Here is a 20,935-nt window from a genome sequence, read left to right as displayed (position 1 = left end):
CAGGGAAGCAGAGAGCAGACCCAGCCCTTGGACTTGACCTGAAGGAGCCTCAGGGCAGTCCTGCCAGTGGCCCCAGAGACCCCGCAGAGTCCATCAGCACGGCTCTAGGGCAGGAGTTCTGGGAAGTGTCCTTAAGCAGAACTGACAGGAGCTATGTAATGAAGTCATCTCCTTAGAAATTGTGACAAATTGTAAGCAGAAAAAGTACTGTGATTTATCACCAAACATCCTGAACTGACAACTGAGTAAATGGAACCAAAAGATTCGATGCAGTTCATTTGGAGAAATGAAGAAAAACTGGCCTCAGAGTTCTCCATTAGCAACATGGAGCAGAAAATTGAGGATGTGTTATTTAACCAAACATACCCTAAACCAACAGACATTTATAACAAAAAATTATCAAAAAGGCTGACCAGGCATCAGAAATGCATTTTTTTCTCTGTTATTTTATAGGAGAAAAATGTATACCCTAAACCGGTGCTTGTATTTATTAGATGCTGGGTATGTTCTTCTGGAAGGAAACTGGAATCTGATGGAAAGATTATTCTGGTGACCACAGTTTTGCTTATTCATCCTTTATTAGCTTAAAATAAATAATCTGTGCTCTATGTGGGATTTGAGGAAGCTACAAAGAGTTATCAGAATGTCCCCTACTCCTTGAACAAATCAGTTTTCAATGAAGTGATTAGAGAGCATGAGTCCCAACAGAGTTCACAGCTCTTGCTGTGAGACTCTAACCAGAGCAAATTAGAGGACCTAGAGTTTCCAAAATGTATATATGTGATATATTATGTATGATCATTGAAATATTATGCATGGCATATGATATGTATGATGTATGATAATGTTCAATATGTTATGTATGATAATATAGTACATATGCCATATGATGCATCTGTATGGTGATGTTTAATATGTGTGATAATATAGTACATGTGGTATATGATACACAGATAATGAGGTATGATATGTGATAATTGTTATATTATCTACGATATATATGATTATATAGCACATATGATACTCATGATAATATAATACTTATATATTTATGTTGTGCTTTTAACAAAAGTATGTACATAATATATTCTAACAGTTGGTTATAATAGATTGGGACAACACTGCCAAAGAGATCTCTGTTTGTCTGATATTGACAATTAAAAATATACTGAGAAGTATTGAATAAATACAGCCAAACAGGCCTCTTCTCTGTCCTGCAAAACATCACAAAGTTTGTGCCTTTTCCCTCTTCTACTGCATGTTAACCGTTCCTCAGAGGATGCAGGATGTGGTTTTCAGAGCTGTTTCATCTTCACTCTCTCCCAGCTCCCCTGCCACAGTCTCCCAGGAGCATCCTCTAACACCACTGTGCAGATTTACTCACTGGCAGTGAGCTTCCCCGGTGACGCAGTGATCAAGAGCCCTCCTGCCAATGCAGGAGATACAAGAGAGGGGAGTTTGATCCCTGAGTCGGGAAGATCCCCTGGAGAAGGAAATGGCAACCCACTCCATCGTTCGTGCCTGGAGATTTCCATGAATGGAGGAGCCTGGTGGGCTACAGTCTGTGGGGTTGCAAGGAGTCAGACGTGACTGAACACACATACATAGTAGGCAGACACTCAGTGAGGGAAAATGTTTAAAAGGGAACATAATCCATATTGATCACAACTCCCCATAAAGGTAAAATGAAGCCTTGCATTTATACTCTCCAGAAATCCTTTATGTGTGTGCTTAGCCCTGGGGGAAAGATTGTCAAAAAAAAATGAAAAGAGCTGAAACATATTTATTTTATGCACTCAAGTTATCCTTGAGCCTATATTTGTATTATTAATGATAACCCCATTCCACACACACATACACTCACACATATTCGTAACAAACAGCATTTTCTTAACTGTAACCTCCCCAAAAAGAAAAACATTTCAGTGTAACATCTATATTGATCACTTGAAAAGCTGTAAAATTCTATTCCAGAGGTTTCTAATGTTACAAGGGGCTTTGTTGATGGAGTGAACGATGTTGACAAGCACAAACAGAAAGCAATTCAAATGGTGGAATCGTATGCAACAGAAAGAGATAGAGATACATGATTTAGAGATATTTGGAAGGTCTGCTAAAATAAAACATTTACAATATTAAAGCTACCAAGACACAAGCTACAAGACACAGCCACAAGACTGTGTGAGAGAAAGAAGATAGCTTTGTACTTATATTTGGAAGAAGATAGGTTTTTAGCCTTGGAAGGAAAGCTATGACACACCTACCTAGAAAGTGTATTAAAAAGCAGAGACATCATTTTGCCGACAAAGGTTCATCTAGTCAAAGCTGTGGTTTTTCCGGTAGTCGTGTATGGATGTGAGAGTTGGACCATAGAGCAGGCTGAGTGCTGAAGAATTGGTGTTTTGGAATTGTGGTGCTGGAGAAGATTCTTGAGAGTCCCCTGGACAGCAAGGAGATCAAACCAGTCAATTCTAAAGGAAATCAACCCTGAATATTCATTGGAAGGACTGATGCTGAAGCTCCAAAACTTTGGCCACCTGATGCGAAGAGCCGACTCATTGATAAAGACTCTGATGCTGGGAAAGATTGAGGGCAAGAGGAGAAGGGGGTGGCAAAGGATGAGATGGTTGAATGGCATCACCAACTTAATGGACAGGAATTTGAGCAAACTCCGGGAGATGGTGAAGGATAAGGAAACCGGAAATGCTGCAGTCCATGAGGTTGCACAGAGTCGGACACGACTGAGTGACTAAACAACAACAAGGTTTTTATTATTATTATTATTTAAACAACAACAAGGTTTTTAGCAAATGTGTCCTTCAGTGGCCCTATAACTGGACAGGACTTTGCAGGGCATTTTTGTGAAAGTTATTTAGCCTGTCTTGAGCTTCATATTCTCAAACTGTGAAACAGTGCCCAGATCATCCTCATGTCTCAGAAGTGGGTGAACATTTGAATGAAATATGCAAGATACACAGCTCAATGCCTGATAGATGATCCACCCTCACTTCCTTGCAGCAGGTACCGCAATTAGAATGGAACTGTGTTGGGTAATTATTACATCCCAGGCACAGGGCTTGACCCTGATCCATTCCTATGGATCAGGAAACATGTTTTCCAGCTAAGTTTGACATCACTGACTCAGTGAGGGTAGTACAGGATCAGAACTTCCTTTCTTGATTATCTTCCCAGCATAAAAAAATCACTCTTACCTCACATGAATTAAACCAGCTTCCTTTTGAGAAGCCAATTCTCCCATCTCTTCCTAAAATGTGATGTGATTTCATTTTACTATGAATTAAGTACAAAAGTCAGGAAATCAACTACAACAGGAATTCTGCAGTGTGTTGCCATTTGAAAAATGAGAAATATAATTTTATCAAAGGAGTTTTTTCTGTTTTTCTATGATAATCATTGACTTGAACATTAACAACTTGGTCATGAGTCAATTTTGTTTTTAGCATTTTTCATTTGCTGGACACTTAAAGAAATAAAACCCCTGCTTTCATGGTGTTTGCATTCATTTCTCCCACAGAGAAACCACGGGAAGCCTGCTTTGACCCTGGAAACATAATGAATGGGACGAGGATCGGGACGGACTTCAAGCTCGGCTCGACCGTCACTTACCAGTGTGACTCTGGCTACAAGATCGCTGACCCGTCTTCCATCACGTGTGTGATTGGAGTGGACGGGAAGCCCGCGTGGGACCGGGTCTTGCCCTCTTGCAATGGTACGTGCCGACACGTGGGGCCAGAGCTGCCTTCAGAGATAGCTTCCCTCTGGAACTCGGACCCTCATTCAGGAGAGGGGCTGCACATCAGTCCTCTGCCCCATCAGTGGGGTGACCCCACAGAGCAACGTGGGATAAGGATTTGGCCTGCCTTGAGCGTTTCATTTGATTTACTCAGGTTTCTGGGAGGGGGTTATTTTTCTTTCACTTAGATAGTTGGGCATTTCTAACTGTGAAAACTGTGCATTGTATTAAATTCAAACATACTTTGAACTTATGAGGGAAGATAAATTCTCTAGCCACAGACTCAATGAAAAAAAAAAAAAAGAGGTCACATTTAGGCGATAGATAAATAATCTAATTTTAAATTAGAGGTTTTTCCATATCTCAAGACCCAGGAAGCACAGTTTCTGTTAACTAGTCATCATATGTATGTGCTTAAAACATCAAAGAATGATTTTTCCTTATTTATTTAAATTTAAATAAAACTTAAGAATTCCAAATCATTAAGCAGAAATGACATCTCCCATATTTTATTTGGGATATCTCATGAAGAACAGCACATTTGTGCTGAATTAATGTCTGTGAATTACTCAGATCACCAATTAAGCTAAGTGAATGTTGCTATATTTTAAACATCTTCATAGTTTGTATATTAAAGGACATATTTTGGCCTAGTTTGTTTTAAAGGCATGACATAATTTTTCTTTCTGTTGCCTACAGTTCTTGTTCATTGAGGTTTCCTACTGAGTTAGAACAGAAATGGAAACAGCCTCGAGTCCCTTGCATGGGTCAAAATGGCTTCTGTTTATGTTGGTTTTGGTTTACATATATTCCAATTAACCAAATGGATGAGTTAGTTTCTTGTTACCATCTGCAATGAATGTTGTTGCATGTCCTTATTCATTTAGGAAATGGTCTGTTTAATACATTAATTACCAGAGAACAAGAGCATATTCATTTTCCTATTATTATCATAATAATATAAAAGAATTTCTAGCATAAGAAAAGTGATTCCTATTTCTCAGATTACCACAGTAACATGGACAGAATAATTATTACTAATTAAACAAGAATTCTCTATATTTGTTTCTCAATTGCACAAATGTTTGGTTGCTTTGAAGTATATCATGCAGTTTTGGTGCTTATCTTCAAATCTGGGGAAGAATGTATAAGCACAGTGCAATTTATCAAAGTAGCAGAGGACCTAAAATGCCGCGTCTGTTTTCTTTTATTTCATCCTTTTTAGTTTTCATTGTTTCCTATTATCATAAAGTAATATTCTTTCATCCTATTTGTGAACAAAATAAATCTTTGCAGAAATGCTGGAAGACTCTTTCTATCAATTAACATGTATCATTTAATTTTTTTAAAAAATCAACCATACAAATTCAACCATGTTGTTTCTGAAATATATACACATATATAGTTATATATTTCAGACTGGTAGGCTGCAGTCCACAGGGTCTCAAAGAGTCAGATATGATTGAGCAACTAAGCACAACAGTTACACTTGAACAAATATATCGGAAGATGTGATTCCTGATTGATAAGATTCCTGTGTGATCATCTGGCCATCCAAATATTAGCCCAGTGAAGATTTATTTCCACTTTTCATTTATGCTTCTTGTTTAAAATTTGAAATAGTTTAACTTTTTCTTACAGAAAATGGATATTTGCAAAAGGATCTGCTTGAATTTTATATGTCTAAAAGAAAATAAATTTCTGTTCTTCATTTGTTCTTATCTTTAAAAATTTGAACTTTGAGTGTTTAGGAAAATTTATTAGGTGCATGTATAAATATAAATGTATATATATACATATATATATATATATATTGGAAATAACGTGGTTGAATTTGTATGGTTGATTTTTTAAAAGTTAAGTGATCCATCTCAACTGGTAGAAGTCTTCCCACGTTTCACTGAGAACCTTGAGCTTTGAAGTTTAGCGTAGAAAATTTCCTCCATCTAAAAGTAAAAACACTTTTTTTCTATTTAAGATTGTTAAAAAAAAGAAGTCATGGCAATTGTTTTAGGGTGATAAAATTGCTCTGAGTTAAATACATTAGCATGAAGGCTGCTCTTAGCTTAGTTAAGTGAAATCTCTACTAGTGTAAAGTTGTCAGGTGTCTAAGCTGTCTCCGCTGACTTTTTAGAGCATGACTTCTGTTTCCAGGCATGTAAAGCAGGCCCTGGGAAATCTGCGCAGTCATCAGTGAGGTGCTTTGACGCCAGCATCAACATCTGAGGAGCGTTATTCATCCTGGCCATCCATTAGGACTTAACAGTGTGCTAATCAAAAGCTTAAGCACGTTATCTCTGATTTCTATCCTTTTAATGCTTGAAAACTGTCACACCGAGAAGATATAAGCTGTAGAAATACAAACTTTCCCTCAGACTGAAAATAACTTTGAATCCACATCACAGAAGGTGTACCCAGGATAAGGAAGCGTGTAGTCAGGCCACAGAGAGTGCAATCAGGGTCATCTCAGTGGATACGTAGTATTCTAAACAGATGAGCAGACATGGACCTCTTTTTAAGTAAAAATAGGAAAAATAGAAGGATTTGCAATTTAATCCCAAAACTGGGTTTTTCAAAACTGGAATTTAATTGGATGTCTACTTTAAGATGCTTAGCAATAGTATTTTGAATATCCAGGCTACAGTTTTTTTTTCTATTTTCTCAGCAAGTGCAATGCTGAGAGTAAATAAGATGATCAGAGGGAAAATAAACACACAGTCTGTCTCTCACTGAGTTGTGCATGTAGCACCTCATCAGTGTACCTGCCTTAACTTTCTACTTTTGGGTTCCTTCAGCTTTCAGTGGGACTTACAAGAAGAGACCGCAGATACATTAGTAAACTATACCTTTCACTCTTGAGCTGAATCTGTGATGAAAAGATAGCAAAGACTAAAAATGATTATTTTTCTTTTAGTCTCATAGTAATTAGAGAATAGAAAATGGAAATAATCTTTGTATCACTTAAGTTAATATGGTGTTTGAGATCAACTGGAAAATTCTAGTGAGACTTTTGAAGTAACTTAAGAATTTGTCTTTATTTGACCTGTTCCTACTCTCATGAGAACTGTTTCCATTATTATTTTAGCATGTCTGAGAACATTCTTAAAAATAATATTAGGTCCTCCTCTTAAGTTGAATTACTTTTATTCTCACCTGCTCAATCTTTGCTTTTCTTCTTATTTCCCTCTTGATGGAGATGTAACATCCATTTGTGACTATGATGCTTTGTTAGGTCTTTGCATATTCATGCTGACTGCACATGCTGACATTTTCAGGTCCCTGTCACCTGCCGCGTGGTTACCCACAGCACGTAATTCTCGGTTGGTCTCTTTCAGCCCCCTGCGGAGGCCAGTACACAGGGTCAGAGGGGGTGGTATTGTCACCCAATTACCCCCACAACTATACCACCGGTCAGACCTGCCTCTATTCAATAACGGTGCCAAAGGAATTCGGTAAGGTTTTCTTATTTTCAATTCACTGTCATATCTCTGTGTTAAGATCCCCATCATTTAATAAACAAATACATCAGCTCTTGACTTAATGAAATAGTATAAAAGAAGATGATATGTGACAGGTTTTCCAAAGGTGTCTCATAAAAGATCTGCTGCAGGTCTTTTATCAGTGTGATGGAAAATGCTTAAACTTCCTTCTCCGATTCCAGTCCAGAATTAGCAGAATAATTTTGGCGTTGTTCTTGTTTTTGTTAGGAAGCATTCTCTCATTTGGTTGTTTGTGTATGAGGAAGATCATTGCCTCACATGTGGGCCAGGGGAACCTGATCAGTCTGTGAGATACTGGCGTGTATATTTGGTTATTGATTACTCTGGAAATCACTGGGTCAGTGAACCCACCTTTGAGTGACTGCAGATGTAAAAGCAGGCAGTGCCCTATCTGACCCCTCCAAACCTGACATCCCAAGTTTGCTTCCTGAACTTGGCTTCCAGCCTGAGCCAATTTTCTGGGATGGCTTCGTGTCTAGATGGCCCCCCCACTGACTGGCTCCTGGCGGCTTCCTCAACATCTCCCCTCTCACTCTAGACCGGGAAGATACTTCTGTGTTGGATTCTTTCCCAGAGTTGGAAGAGAATAGCTTTTATAATTTTATGGAATAGTTCCTTTCTCCCAACAGTAAAAGTTAAAACCCAACATACTCTACTTTTTTTTCTTTGCATTCAAAATAGCAGCCACCCACTCATAGAAATAAAACTGACAAAAATTCTAAGGTTCCATTCTGTTTGAGGGCAAATATTTTAAAAACATATTTATGTGATGAGAAAGTTAATTGCTGCTTAAGAAACTTGCATATGGGAGACAGATGATTTCTATGAACTTCTTTTATATTAATCGCAGGCTTCTGCAAATCTAATAAAAACCTCCTCCAAGGACTTACTTCAGCCTCTGATAGTTTAGATCATGGGCCTTCATGAACAGTGCAAAGCAATGTACTCAGTATCTTAAGCTCCTTCTTTCAGGCAGTTCTCAAGGGTGACTGAGTTTCCAGGCAAGGCTTCCCTTGTGTCATTTTGCTCTGTTAAGAAAATAAGGTGTCTGATACTTAGAGGGTGATAGATGCGATCACAGAAACCAGGCCAGAGGGACCAGACTCCCAAGAAAGTCCACTGACTGTATCAGTAAGTGGAAAATGGAAAATACCAATTTAACTTAAAAACTGAAAGACTGGCTTCAAAATATTTATTTTGTTATAAAAAATGAACAGTAAAACTTAAGTCCTAGATTTCCACTCTTTAGGATGACTGACGACTCTAAAAGCCTCTGTTTATTGTTGTTGTTGTTGAGTCACTGAGGCACATCCATCTCTTTGTGACCCTTTGGACGGCAGCACACCAGGCTCCCCAGTCCTTCACTGTCCCCCAGGGTTTGCTCAGATTCATGCCCATGAAATCGGTGATGCCATCCAACCATCTCATCCTTTGCTGCCCCCTTCTCCTCCTGTCCTCAGTCTTTCCCAGCATCAGGGTCTTTTCGAATGAGTTGGCCCTTGGCATCAGGTGGCCAAAGTATTGGAGCTTCAGCTTCAGCATTAGTCCTTCCAATGAATATTCAGGGTTGATTTCCTTTAGGACGGACTGGTTGATGTCTCTGCTATCCAAGGGACTCTCAAGTCTTCTTCAGCACCACAGTTTGAAGGCATCAATTCTTTGGCTCTCAGCCTTCTTCATGGCTCTCACATCTGTACGTGACTACTGGAAAAAACATAGCTTTCGGTATATGGACCTTTGTCAGCAAAGCGATATTTCTGCTTTTTAATATGCTGTCTAGGTTTGTCATAGCTCTCCTTCCAAGGAGCAAACATCTTTGAATTTCATGGCTGCAGTCACTGCCTGCAGTGATTTTGGAGCCCAAGAAAATAAAGTCTGTCACTGCTTCTACTTTTTCCCATCTATTTGCCATGAAGTGATGGGACCTTGTTCATTTCTTTATTTTTAAAAAAGCACTTTGTGCCAACCCACCCCTTCATTTTCAGTGGTGTTTGGGCAGTTCGCCTATTTCCAGACGGCGCTGAATGACCTGGCAGAGCTGTTTGATGGGACGCACCCTCAGGCCAGACTACTCAGCTCCCTCTCGGGGTCTCACTCAGGTAAACCTTCCGTGAGCTCTGTCTTTCATTCTAGTCACACAGCCAGGAGAATTAATATTAAGCTTGTCTATTTTTATTTTCTTTTGTGGAGGAGAAATTTAATCATCTTTGAATTTGCTTGCTTGCTTAGTAAAATCTTATTTTCAGTGTAAAATTTCAAATGCATTTTAATCCCACATATAAAGCCACCTGACTTTATTTATTTATTTTTTTTTTACTGAGACCACAGAAAATGTAATGCTTATCTCAGAAGAAAATAAAAATATCAGAAAATAAATACCCTGTTATTTTCTATCCTATAGATGATCTCTGATTTTCCCTCCAGGTGAGACACTGCCTTTGGCCACATCCAACCAAATTCTGCTCCGATTCAGCGCCAAGAGCGGGGCTCCAGCGCGGGGTTTCCACTTCGTGTATCAAGGTGCGTCTCTGCCCTCTTTGCCCTCCTCCCACACCACACGTACCACTGTTTTCAGCACCAAAAGCGTGACTTGTACTTCATTTAATAATTGAGAGTTTGAGGGTATCCGCATAATTATAATAACATTACTTAATAAAAATACTGAAGTTTTTCTTTTGACAAATATGATATTTCTAAGACAAAGATACAATTGTGCTTCCATTTATTTGACAGGGTCAGGAAACAAATATTTATGAGATTACCTTAGTATAGCACTCCACTGTTTGCAAAATAATTTCAAATGTGTCAATATTATTTCACCTAATTAAGTAAAATATTTCATAATAGATTTTAGTAACCGTCTTAATGAAACACACTTAAAACACGTTGTACGATTCCAAACCTTGCTGTAAAAAATTAATTGAAAAAGAAATGTAACAAAACCAAACTAAACCCAAGGTACCACCCATGTTTCTACCACTGGAGGTACCTATTTTATTTTGCTTAAGTTCTAACTTCAGGTACAGTCACATCTTTACATTTATTTTTGAACTTGGAGCTTATTCAAAATGCTTGAAATTGCGCAAAGGTTCTGAACCATGAAGATTTCTTTCCTGTTTCTAGTTCACCTTTAGTTTGCATATCCATTATGTGAATTTGAGAATACACCCCATGGACTGAAAAGTTTGTCCACTTTCAGAGGCACAGGGAAAGTCTCTGGATCTAAATTGTGATAACTGTCCAGCTGAGATCGGAAAGAGGTTGTCATTTTCAGAGATACGCTAACTTCCTGTTCAAAAGTGAGAGGAATACTTAGCGTTTCGAGGTCTCAGTGTTCCTGGAGGCTGGAGCTATTGCAGGCGGCTCTTGAACGTTTTCTTCAGCAAAGGAGGAGAATAACTTCCTGGCAAAAATTTCATTCCTTTAATAAGGACTTTTCCAGAAAGCATCCTCAACAACATCATGGTTTTCATCAAGTTATAGAGAATAACAATCTGTCATGTCATTCATAAATCATTTATGATAATCACACACTGAGAAATGCACGGCCTCAAAATATTTCACGATAAAACCCCTTCAGTATTCAGTAATAATATGATTTAAAAGTTACGGAAAGCGTGAGCATGTTTGACAGGTCAGGAGAAGTACCTCTAATCCAGTTTAAGAAGCACTTGCTTGTGTGACTATGCTATTACATTAAAATTAATTGCATTGTTCAAATTGAACTTTTGTTAAAATGTAAATAACCAAACCAGTAAATATTGCCTTTATAGTAGAGGGTCCAATTTAAGCAACTCACTTCTCACCTAATCCTAATTTTCTTTAAATCAATGCTGTATTACTTTGCAGAAGCAAATTCACAAACCAAACTAAGTTGGAATGACATCTAAGGAAACTGGGCTACTTAGTTCAAGTACATTTTTTTGTCCTGGAAAGCTTCAAGTGCCTAGCATTGGCTACCTTGTTTAGGGACTTCCTGTAATTTTTTATAAAGATTAGAAAATTGATCAGATTATCAGATAAAATACCTGAGGCACATGATCCTACATCTATCCTGTTTGCAAATATTTTCTTTAGAAGCCATGGTTTTTAAAATGACACTTCTTGTTTTAAAGCAACATCATCATTAGTTTGCAATTGGATGTGTTCAGTGGCTCAGCTGTGTCCGACTGTTTGTGAGCCTTTGTACTGTAGCACACCAGGCTCCTCTGTCTGTGGGATTTCCCAGCCAAGAATACTGGAGTGGGTTGCCATTTCCTTCTCCAGGGGGTCTTCCTGACCCAGGGATCATTAAAATATATGAAATTCAGAAAAGTAGAAAGAAAAGCAAATCCTTCTATAGAAGCAATGTATTTTCCTTGTGCTGAAGGATGTATGATGACTGTAACATGCTCAGTATTTCTTCTAAGGTTCCAATGTGTCTCCTTTTCTTGTTTTCTTACTGCAGTGAGTTTATGCAAAAGTTGATGCCTTTTTATCAAAGCCCAAACCTTTGGAGCTAAAGAATTAGGATCTTGAATGCAATTTATCAATCACTCAGAAGCACATGGGAAAGTTTTCAACCCCTCTCGAAAGTAAAATTGAACATTGCCTTTTGAAAGATAGTAGTTAAGTGGAAACCTAGAAATTATTACAACTCTATTGTGTAAAAACTTTCTGAATATTGCTTTCATGTGCTACTTAGAGCTTCATTCCTCCATAAGCCATTAACGCTTAACATTGTGCAGGACTTCTGACTTCTGTGACTGTACGCGGTCTAGCCCTTGTTCACAGACATCCCTGTTGTAAAGGGCTGTTCAGGGAGCCATGAAGAATGGGTGCAGGTGTCAGATGCAGAAAACCTGTGCGTGACCCAGGCATGCTCCCTGCCCCACTGTGTGGTCCTGGTGAATAACACAGAGACAGTGCTGGTGAGGATGCTGCTGTCCTCCTGATCTTGTGAAGAAACGGAAGTGTAGAGGCCTCTTTATTATTTGTATTTTTTACAGAATATTGTAACTTTATGTCTTTGTTGTTGTTGTTCAGTCACTAAGTTGTGTCCAGCTCTTTGAGACCTCATTGACTGCCGCACACCAGATTCCCCATCCCTCACCATCTTCTTGAGTTTGCTCAAGTTCATGTTCATTGAGTTCATTGAGCCATCCAACCATCTCATCCTCTGTTGTCCCCTTCTCCTCCTGCCTTCAGTCTTTCCCAGCATCAGAGTCTTTTCCAATGAGTCAGCTCTTGGCATCAGGTGGCCGAAGTTTTGGAGCTTCAGCTTCAGCATCAGTCCTTCCAATGAATATCCAGGGTTGATTTCCTTTAGGATTGACTGGTTTGAGCTCCCTGCTGCCCAAGGGACTCTCAAGAGTCTTCCCCAGTACCACAGTTCCAAAGCATCAAATTCTTCAGTGCTTAGCCTTCTTTATGGTCCAGCTCTCACATCTGTACATAACTACTGGAAAAATCACAGTTTTGACTATTGTTGGGTTTTATTTGTTTGTTTGCTTCCCGTGCTTCTTGCAGGTAGAAGGACACATTCGTAAAGTGAGGTAGGTAAGAGGGTGGTGGAATCTTTCACCACCACAAATTCTCTAAGCTATAGACATGAGCAGACAGCTGTCTTACTGCACCTATTTTAGGGTAGAAGGGGGAAAAAAAAAAGAAAACAATGACAGCAATAAAATAAACCTGAAGGCAGACAAGAATGACTTATCCAAGTAAAGCAGTCTTTCCTTTTTCATTGAATGACAGATAAACATATTCTATTTCTCAAAATCACTCTGTTCTCGTAGTTGAAAAATCTATCCTGACAAGCCAGGACTAGTCTGTGAATTCAAACATACATGAGTGAATTATGCACAACACTTTATGCTCAATCTTCTTTGTAAGAAGTATGCATTTTATAAGCTCTTGATACAACATGTGAATTTCTTAGAACTGGAAAACTAACTAAGCATTATAATTTTTGCCATCTTAGAAAATATGAGACCTGGGGAAAATCAACTAAAACATGTATTTGCTTGCCTAGGAAGGACGTCAAGCGAAGAAAACCTTAGTGTAAATTCTTCCTCCCAAACTTAGAAAAAGCATTTCCACTCCCTGTTCCTGTCTTCCCCATAGTCAGAATATTGCCCGTTTTCAGATTATGAAAGTCCCAGAGGGTAGCACCCAGTCTCTGCACAGCGCAGTCCATGGCCTGAGAAGCCAGTCACGTGCTTACCACCCTCTGATCCAGGCAAACCTCATCCCCTTCCACTCGGCCCTGGGCTGATCTCAGTTTGCTTCACAGCATTCACTGAAAGATGGAGAATAATTGCTTGTTGTTGTCGTTGTTGTTCAGTTGGCAAGTCATGTCAGACTCTTTGTGACTCCATGGACTGCAGCATGCCAGGCTTCCCTATTCTTCACTTTTTTACACCATTTGTTCAAACTCATGTCCATTGGGTCGGTGATGCCATCCAACCATCTCATCCTCTGTCGTCCCCTTCTCCTCCCACCTTCAATCTTTCCCAGCATCAGGGTCTTTTCCAATGAGTCAGCTCTTGGCATCAGGTGGGTAAAGTATTGGAGCTTCAACTTCAACATCAGTCCTTCCAATGAATCTTCAGGATTGATTTCCTTTAGGATGGACTGGTTTGATCTCCCTGCCGTCCAAGGGACTCTCAAGAGTCTTCTCCAGGATCACAATTTGAAAGCATCAATTCTTTGGCACTCAGCCTTCTTTATGGTCCAATTCTCACATCCATACATGACTACTAGAATAATTGCTACTGGCATGGCATTTCTCTGTGGTATGGCCTGCAATCTCCAGGTGAGGAAAGATTAGAGATTTCTCCATATTTAGATTATCATTGTATTTATTTGTTTATCCCTCTCATGCTGCTGTTCAACTGTAACACAATAATCAGACACTAAAATATGACAAATATAAGCTGTGAGCAATATGTTTACAATAGAATATTACATTCTGTGTTGTTTTCAGTTACAGAAAAATATTCTGTAATATTAATTTTCTCATAGTTATTAGACAGTACACAATTTTATCAACTTTTGCCTTCTGATCAAAAATATTTCAACACTGAATTGAAGCTTAGTTTATTCAAAACAGTCTTCTGGCTTCCATTCTCATAGAAGTGCTTCCAGCAATTTACCCAAATGGTGTCAGTTATTGCTTGGGTTCAATTCAACCCAAGATGCCAGAGTATCAGGAAAAGGACCATAAAGACAGAAGGATTATTTGTAAGTAAAATGTCCCCCTCAGAAGGCTGCACTTTCGAAGAAGGTACTCAAAGACAGGAAGATGGGGATCTCGGAGGTGATAAACATGAACTGACTTTCAATGCAGGGACAGAAGTCAATATGCAAACTCGCGAGTGCGTACCTGGTGGATCTCAGTGTCGGTTTGGGGTGACCAGCCCCTTTGCCCCTGAAGTGTTTTTCGAACTTTATCTTGTGCCTCCTTTTGTAAACAGGAAAATCGCTTATAGTGATTACTCCCTGACGATCAGTGCATTCTGATCTACAGCCTGAGTGGATGCCTCACTGGATGGAGGCTCACCTGCCGTGCTCAGGGTCAAAGACCCTGAGATCTGCACGCTGTGGAGAACGTGGGGACACGCAGAGAGCTGGGGGTGGCCACAGGAGGCCGGCCCATGTGGTGGGCCTGAAGGTGCTGCCGTGGGCTCAGCGCTGTCAGGGGGCATCTTCATCTGTACGTGGACGTGGGAGGGATGGAGCAGGGCTGACCGGGATCAGTAGAGGTGGCAGACCTGTGAGTCTGGGGAGGGGATTTGGGGTCTTTGTGTGGCTCGAGCAGTGCTCCCAGCAGTGCCTGTGATCACAAACATACAGTGGCCTCCAAGACTGGGTGTGGTCTGCAGTGGAACCAGCTCTCAGGGAGCCAGCGGCCAGGTGTCAGGGTCAGGGCCGCTCCTCGTGTTTCCCACTCCTTCAGCAAGTGATGTCCCGCCAGCTAGAGTGTACTGCCAAGCTTTGCTCTTTGCTGTGTAATCTGTTCTTTTCATTTACAAATACACAGTTGTAATATTAGACACTGGGGAAGGGTCAGTGCCCCCTCCAGCCCCAAACGGCTCCCCGCTCCCTGCCTCCCACCTTGGAGAACTGCTGGTCCAGGGGGAAGACCCTGGGAAGGAGAAGGAGAAGGTTGGCTCTGCCCTCAGCCACTCCCACTGTCCTCTTCTTCCTCCCAAGTCTTTCCTAACAGGATGAATCCTGTAACTGTATGTATGTTACTTATGGTATGTTCTTTTTTTTTTCTCTTTTCTTAATTTTATTATGGTAACATGAGATTTACCCTCTCATGTTATGCTTCCAATCATTGTTTAAGATGAGCAGTTAGCATTTTGTAAAGTTCGCAGTGCATGGTTCAGTGTCCTTGGGGCTTCCCAGGTGCCACAGGGGTAAAGAATCTGCCTGTCAATGCAGGAGACGTGAGAGATGCGGGTTTGACCCCTGGGTTGGGACGATCCCCTGGAGGAGGGCATGGAAACCCATTCCAGTATTCTTGCCTGGAGAATCCCATGAATAGGGGAACCTGGTGGGCTGCAGTCCATGGGGTAGCGAAGGGTCAGACACAACTTAGCACTCACGCAACACAGCATCATTAACTGTCCACAGCTTTGTCAGCCGATCTGATCGGTAGAACTTGGGAGTCTTGAATGACTGCCGTTGAATGGTGACTCTGCCTCCCCTACCCCTCCCCGCCACCTCCCGGCAACCACCGGCTGCTCTCTGCTCCTCTAAGCTTGTCTCGTAATTGCTTCCGATCCATGGGACCGTGCAGCATTTGTCCTTCTGCAACAGACTTGTTCCACTTCCCTAATGTCCTATGGGTCCGCCCATGTTGTTGCAAGTAGCACAATTTCCTTCCTTTTCAGAGAGCTGAATAATATTCTATTGTGTGTATATACGACATTATTCATTCATTGGTGGACATGAGGTTGTTTCCTTAAGTTGGCTGTTGCAAATAATACCCTTACGTAATGGCGGTGCAGATGTCTCTCCAGGGGAGGGATTCCATTTCCTTCAGATAAACACTCAGAAGTAGAATTGCTGGGTCGTGTGGTAGTTCTGTTTTTAATTTTGCTTTTTAATCACCACGGCCACATTATAAGTAATCCTTTATATAGCAGCTCTTCTCACTGGAGTCTGAGGTCCTTGAGGATAAGTGCAAGTTCTTAGTCATCTCATTATCACCAGCACAATAATCTGAGTACTTAGTTAAGTTCAATGCCTGAATATCACTCTGTCCTCATAAAGCGCCGATTCTCCATGTGCCATGTTTTCCCCGTCTGTGATGGGAATCTGAGGTGGTCCTCAGGGTTGATTTGAGGAGGCATGTAGATGAGTAGGTGCTCTCTGAGCCATTCCTCATAGAGACTGCAAAAGACATTATTAATTTCCGCATCAGCAGAAACTCTCTCTGGACTCATCTTAGATCTGTTTCCAAGGAGATGCCATGGCTTTGTGCTGCAGACCCAGATGGTTGTGCTGTGTGTCTTGCTTCTAGCTGTCCCGAGGACCAGTGACACCCAGTGCAGCTCTGTCCCCGAGCCCAGGTACGGGAGGAGAATCGGTTCCGAGTTCTCGGCGGGGTCCATCGTCCGCTTCGAGTGTAACCCGGGCTACCTGCTTCAGGGCTCCGCAGCCATCCGCTGCCAGTCTGTTCCCAGCGCCCTGGCCCAGTGGAATGACACGGTCCCCAGCTGTGTGGGTAAGTGTGTGTCCCCACGGTGTGACCACCAGCATGGGGTCCGCAGTCCCAGGTCACAGAGGTACTAACAAGCTCTCTTTAGTCCACGTAAGCGGACTCTTGCTCCAGACCTGTTTAAAGGGAAAATTATTTTATCAGAAATAATTGAGTAGCAGCCAAATCCTAAAAATTACTGTGTTTCATGAAACAAGGCATCAGATTAACAAGTATGAAACGTGATTTCCTTTTTGATACTTATTAAGTATGCCATCACAAGCCATGGGTATACAACATAATTTCATTTGTAGGGAAAATCATTATAATGTTGATTTGTTACATGACTTGTGTAATGCCCTTTTAATAAATTGGTGCTGATGAAGATCTGAAAAATAGTAGGTTAATGCATCCCAAATAACAAAGACTTTGTGGTGATAGTTTATTTGCTTCATTTTGTGTAAGGACCTCCAGGGCAATCATGATTAGCACTTGAATTCATTTGTGCCTTTTAAGCGTCTCTTCTCTCTGGATTTGCTCACAAATCCCATTAGTATCAGTTGGAGCTGCCTGTCTGCATATAGAAGAGAAAACCACAGAGCTTCTTAACTTGTAGTAGAGCAATTACTCTAAACAGAATTCACTTCAGAGATGCTGTTGTTGGGTACAGTGTCTAAGACTTAGCAGCATAGCAGATGATAATCTATGGTATTGATCATTTAAAAGAAAACAGACTAAGTCTGACCTTGGCTACAAGTGCCTTTTAAAGTGTCATAGTCCATGTAAGACATCTCTTAATAGCTGATCACACAGTGAAGGAGCAGTGAGTACAGAATCAGTGTTCTTCACTGTACTTTATTTATCCTAATTGTGGGTTTGGCTTTCAGTCCCCTGCAGTGGCAATTTCACTCAGCGGAGAGGTACCATTTTATCCCCCGGCTACCCTGAACCCTATGGCAACAACTTAAACTGCATATGGAAGATCATTGTTACAGAGGGGTCAGGAATCCAGGTATGTTCACAAAGCCCAGAGGCTCCTAAGAAGCAGAGCTCTGCCCACGGGCTTCTCCCTTCTTTCTCTCCCTCTTTTTGTATTGGTTATTCTAAATATACAAGCCGTAACCTGTTTCTCTTTTCTTACCATCCCTACCAAGTGTTTCTAATCATGTGTCTACATTTGAAATTAAAGTGATAGACTTTTAGAATAAAATCTATCAAAAGTGCCATTTGTGGAAATTTTGTGGATGTCGTTTCCATGGCTTAATTTCTTTGGTTTTGCCTTTCTCTAACATGTATATTTTTAATGTCTTGAAAACCCTGTTGGACTAGTCTAATTTTATTGATTTATTTTTAATCGGAGGATAATTGCTTTACAATATTGTGCTGGCTTGTGGCACAGATCAACATGAATCTGCTGTCGGTATACATGCGCCCCCTTCCTCTTGAACCTCACTCCCACCTCCCACCCACCCACCCTTCTGGATAGTTACAAAGCCCCGGTTTGAGTTCCCTGAGTCATATAGCAAATCCCCATTGGCTAACTGTTTTACATATACACTACGTATACGTTTCCATTCTGTTTTCAGTCTGAAAACAGACTGTGAAGGACAAATATTGACTTGTTTGGTAGATTCAAGTGATCAGCTTTGCCACGGAGCAGAACTGGGACTCTCTGGAGATTTACGACGGTGGTGACGCAAGTGCGCCAAGGCTGGGGAGCTTTTCAGGTAGGTGACCCCGTCCCCGAGTGTCTGTGAATCCGAGTCATCCCACCATGACGGACTGCAGGAGAGCACTCAGCGCCGACCTTTCCCTGGGAGACTCTTCTCTGTGCTAACAAGTTTCTCTAGTGTTGGGAGGCTTGGAAGGAGAGCACCAGACCCCAGAGTGAAGGGAAAAGCGCCGTCCCCCGCAAGCAGGAGGCTGATGGATGATCACTGGGGTGGGCTCTGAAGCTGGGGAGAATGTGGGTTATTACCCTGTGGACGCAACGGGGTGTCTTCACTGAAGTCAGTTTTGTGTGGGGGTGGTTTGGACAGTGAACTTTGAGGTGGGTGACTTCCTTTTCTTTTGCGCTCATTAGAAGCATTTGATGCAGTTGGGGACCAAGCGCTGAGGCCGGGGAGCAAGGTGGCCGGGGATGCAGATGGAAGGCTGGGAGCAGACGTGGACCCTGAGAACAGACATAGATACAGAGGATGGGGACAGGGTTTCTTGTGACTGGGCGGGGAGCTGGATACACAGGGACCTGAATGCTGGCAAGGAGCTGCTTGTGATAGATTTGAACTAGACACCCTGGTGTGAACTCATGGTCTTCATACGTATAGCTGTGCATGCCTGTCCAGTCACTACGTCATGTCCAAGTCTTTGCAACCGCATGGACTGTAGCCTTCCAGGCTCCTCTGTCCATGGAATTTCCCAAGCAAGAATTCTGGACTGGGCGGCCATTTCCTTCTCCAGGGGATCTTCCCAATCCAGGGATCGAACCCACCTCTCCTGCATTCGCAGGCAAGTTCTTTACCCCCGAGCCACTTGGGAAGCCCTATGTACAACTGTATAGCTATAGACATAGAAGTATGTGTGTGTGTGTGTGTGTGTGTGTGTGTGTCTGTGTGTGTACGTATTTCCCACCTCTGTATCCTGTGAGGTGTAAAACAATAACCCCTCAGCAAGGAGTTACCCACCTAGTACCCAATTTTGCGTTTCTAAAATTACTTGAAGTCCCATTCTCCCTTAAAGGCACTAGTACTTCTTGGAGAACCCCTGACTCTGAAGCTCTGGGAGAGAAAACATGCATGATGAGCCGTTTTGTACAAAATAGAAATATGTGGATCCATGCTGATATACACAGACACATGCATGAGTGTAAGGAATAATAGAGAAAGCCTTCCCAAACTATAATAAATCTAAACTAACAAATGGGAAGGAGATGGAATCACAGCTGCCACTGGTGGCCGTTAGGACATACATGTCCACATGGGGAGGTCAGTGGAGGCTGAAGGTAGCATGTGAGTTTGATGAGGACAGACAGCCACAGTCTCCGTGCACCTCCTCACCTTGTCCTCACGCACTCGCTGCAAAGGAGGAAAGAAGTCATTCACAGTGAGAAGCCTGGCAGACACCACCTTCCTAAGACAGTCATGTCAAGATTTACAGTAACAGGACAAGGTATGCACTGGTATACTGATAAGCCTGCTCTCGAAATAAGCAGAGGAACAGAAAGGCATGATGTGACTTAGAACTGCAGTTGCCATGGTGTAAATTCTCCCATGCACGGACACTAAGTCTTTTCAGTCTGTCCATGGCATTTCCTAGGCAAGAATACTAGAGTGGGTTGCCATGTCCTTTTCCAGGGAATCTTCCAGACCCAGGGATCAAACCTGCATCTCTTACATCTCCTGCATTAGAGCCTGGTTCTTTATCGCTAGCACAACCTGGGAAGCCAGTAAGCCCTTCTCCACCAGGGCTGATTTCAAACATCCAGCATGATGTCACTAAAGTTGAGTTTTGGAGGAAATGCCCTGAAGTAGATTCTGGAAGCCTCTGAGTCAACTCCCTCACACCTCTGAGAGCGGACAAACACAGTGACCTTGGGAGAATACCCTCTTCGTGAATCACAGCCTTGTGGCGAAGGGGCTCGCATAACTCAAAGTAGCTATGAGCCATGCTCTGCTGGGCCACCCACAATGAACCAGTCATAGTGAAGATTTCTGGCAAAATGTGGTCCTCTGGAGGAGCCCGCTCCAGTATTCTTGCCTGGAGAATCCTATGAACTGGAGAATCCTAGTGTGAAAAGGCAAAAACATATGACACCAGAAGATGAGTAACTCAAGGGACATAAGTTTGAGCAAACTCCAGGAGACAGTGAAGGACAAGGGAACCTGGCGTGCCGTAGTTCATGGGGTCACAGAGAGTAGAACATGATTTAATGACTGAACAACAATGGGAGAATACAGCATCATATTTTGATATTTTTGCCAAAAATGTATC

The 20,935-nt window shown here is 41.6% G+C and overlaps 1 protein-coding gene across 1 annotated transcript in view; it reads left to right on the top strand.

The window, feature by feature from the left end:
• Positions 1 to 20,935, top strand: part of CSMD1 (CUB and Sushi multiple domains 1) — a 1,628,138-nt gene that overhangs the window by 1,386,879 nt on the left and 220,324 nt on the right. The window contains exons 30-36 of the mRNA XM_061134533.1: positions 3,536 to 3,730; positions 7,090 to 7,206; positions 9,240 to 9,353; positions 9,679 to 9,774; positions 16,769 to 16,972; positions 17,833 to 17,957; positions 18,576 to 18,672. Coding sequence (XP_060990516.1) covers positions 3,536 to 3,730; positions 7,090 to 7,206; positions 9,240 to 9,353; positions 9,679 to 9,774; positions 16,769 to 16,972; positions 17,833 to 17,957; positions 18,576 to 18,672 — 948 coding nt within the window. The remainder of the gene's footprint in view (positions 1 to 3,535; positions 3,731 to 7,089; positions 7,207 to 9,239; positions 9,354 to 9,678; positions 9,775 to 16,768; positions 16,973 to 17,832; positions 17,958 to 18,575; positions 18,673 to 20,935) is intronic.

The sequence above is a fragment of the Dama dama genome, chromosome 32 (genome assembly GCF_033118175.1).
Source record: "Dama dama isolate Ldn47 chromosome 32, ASM3311817v1, whole genome shotgun sequence".
NCBI lineage: Eukaryota > Metazoa > Chordata > Mammalia > Artiodactyla > Cervidae > Dama > Dama dama.
The sequence above is the reverse complement of the archived record's forward strand: the minus strand, read 5'-3'. Positions and strand labels throughout refer to the sequence as shown.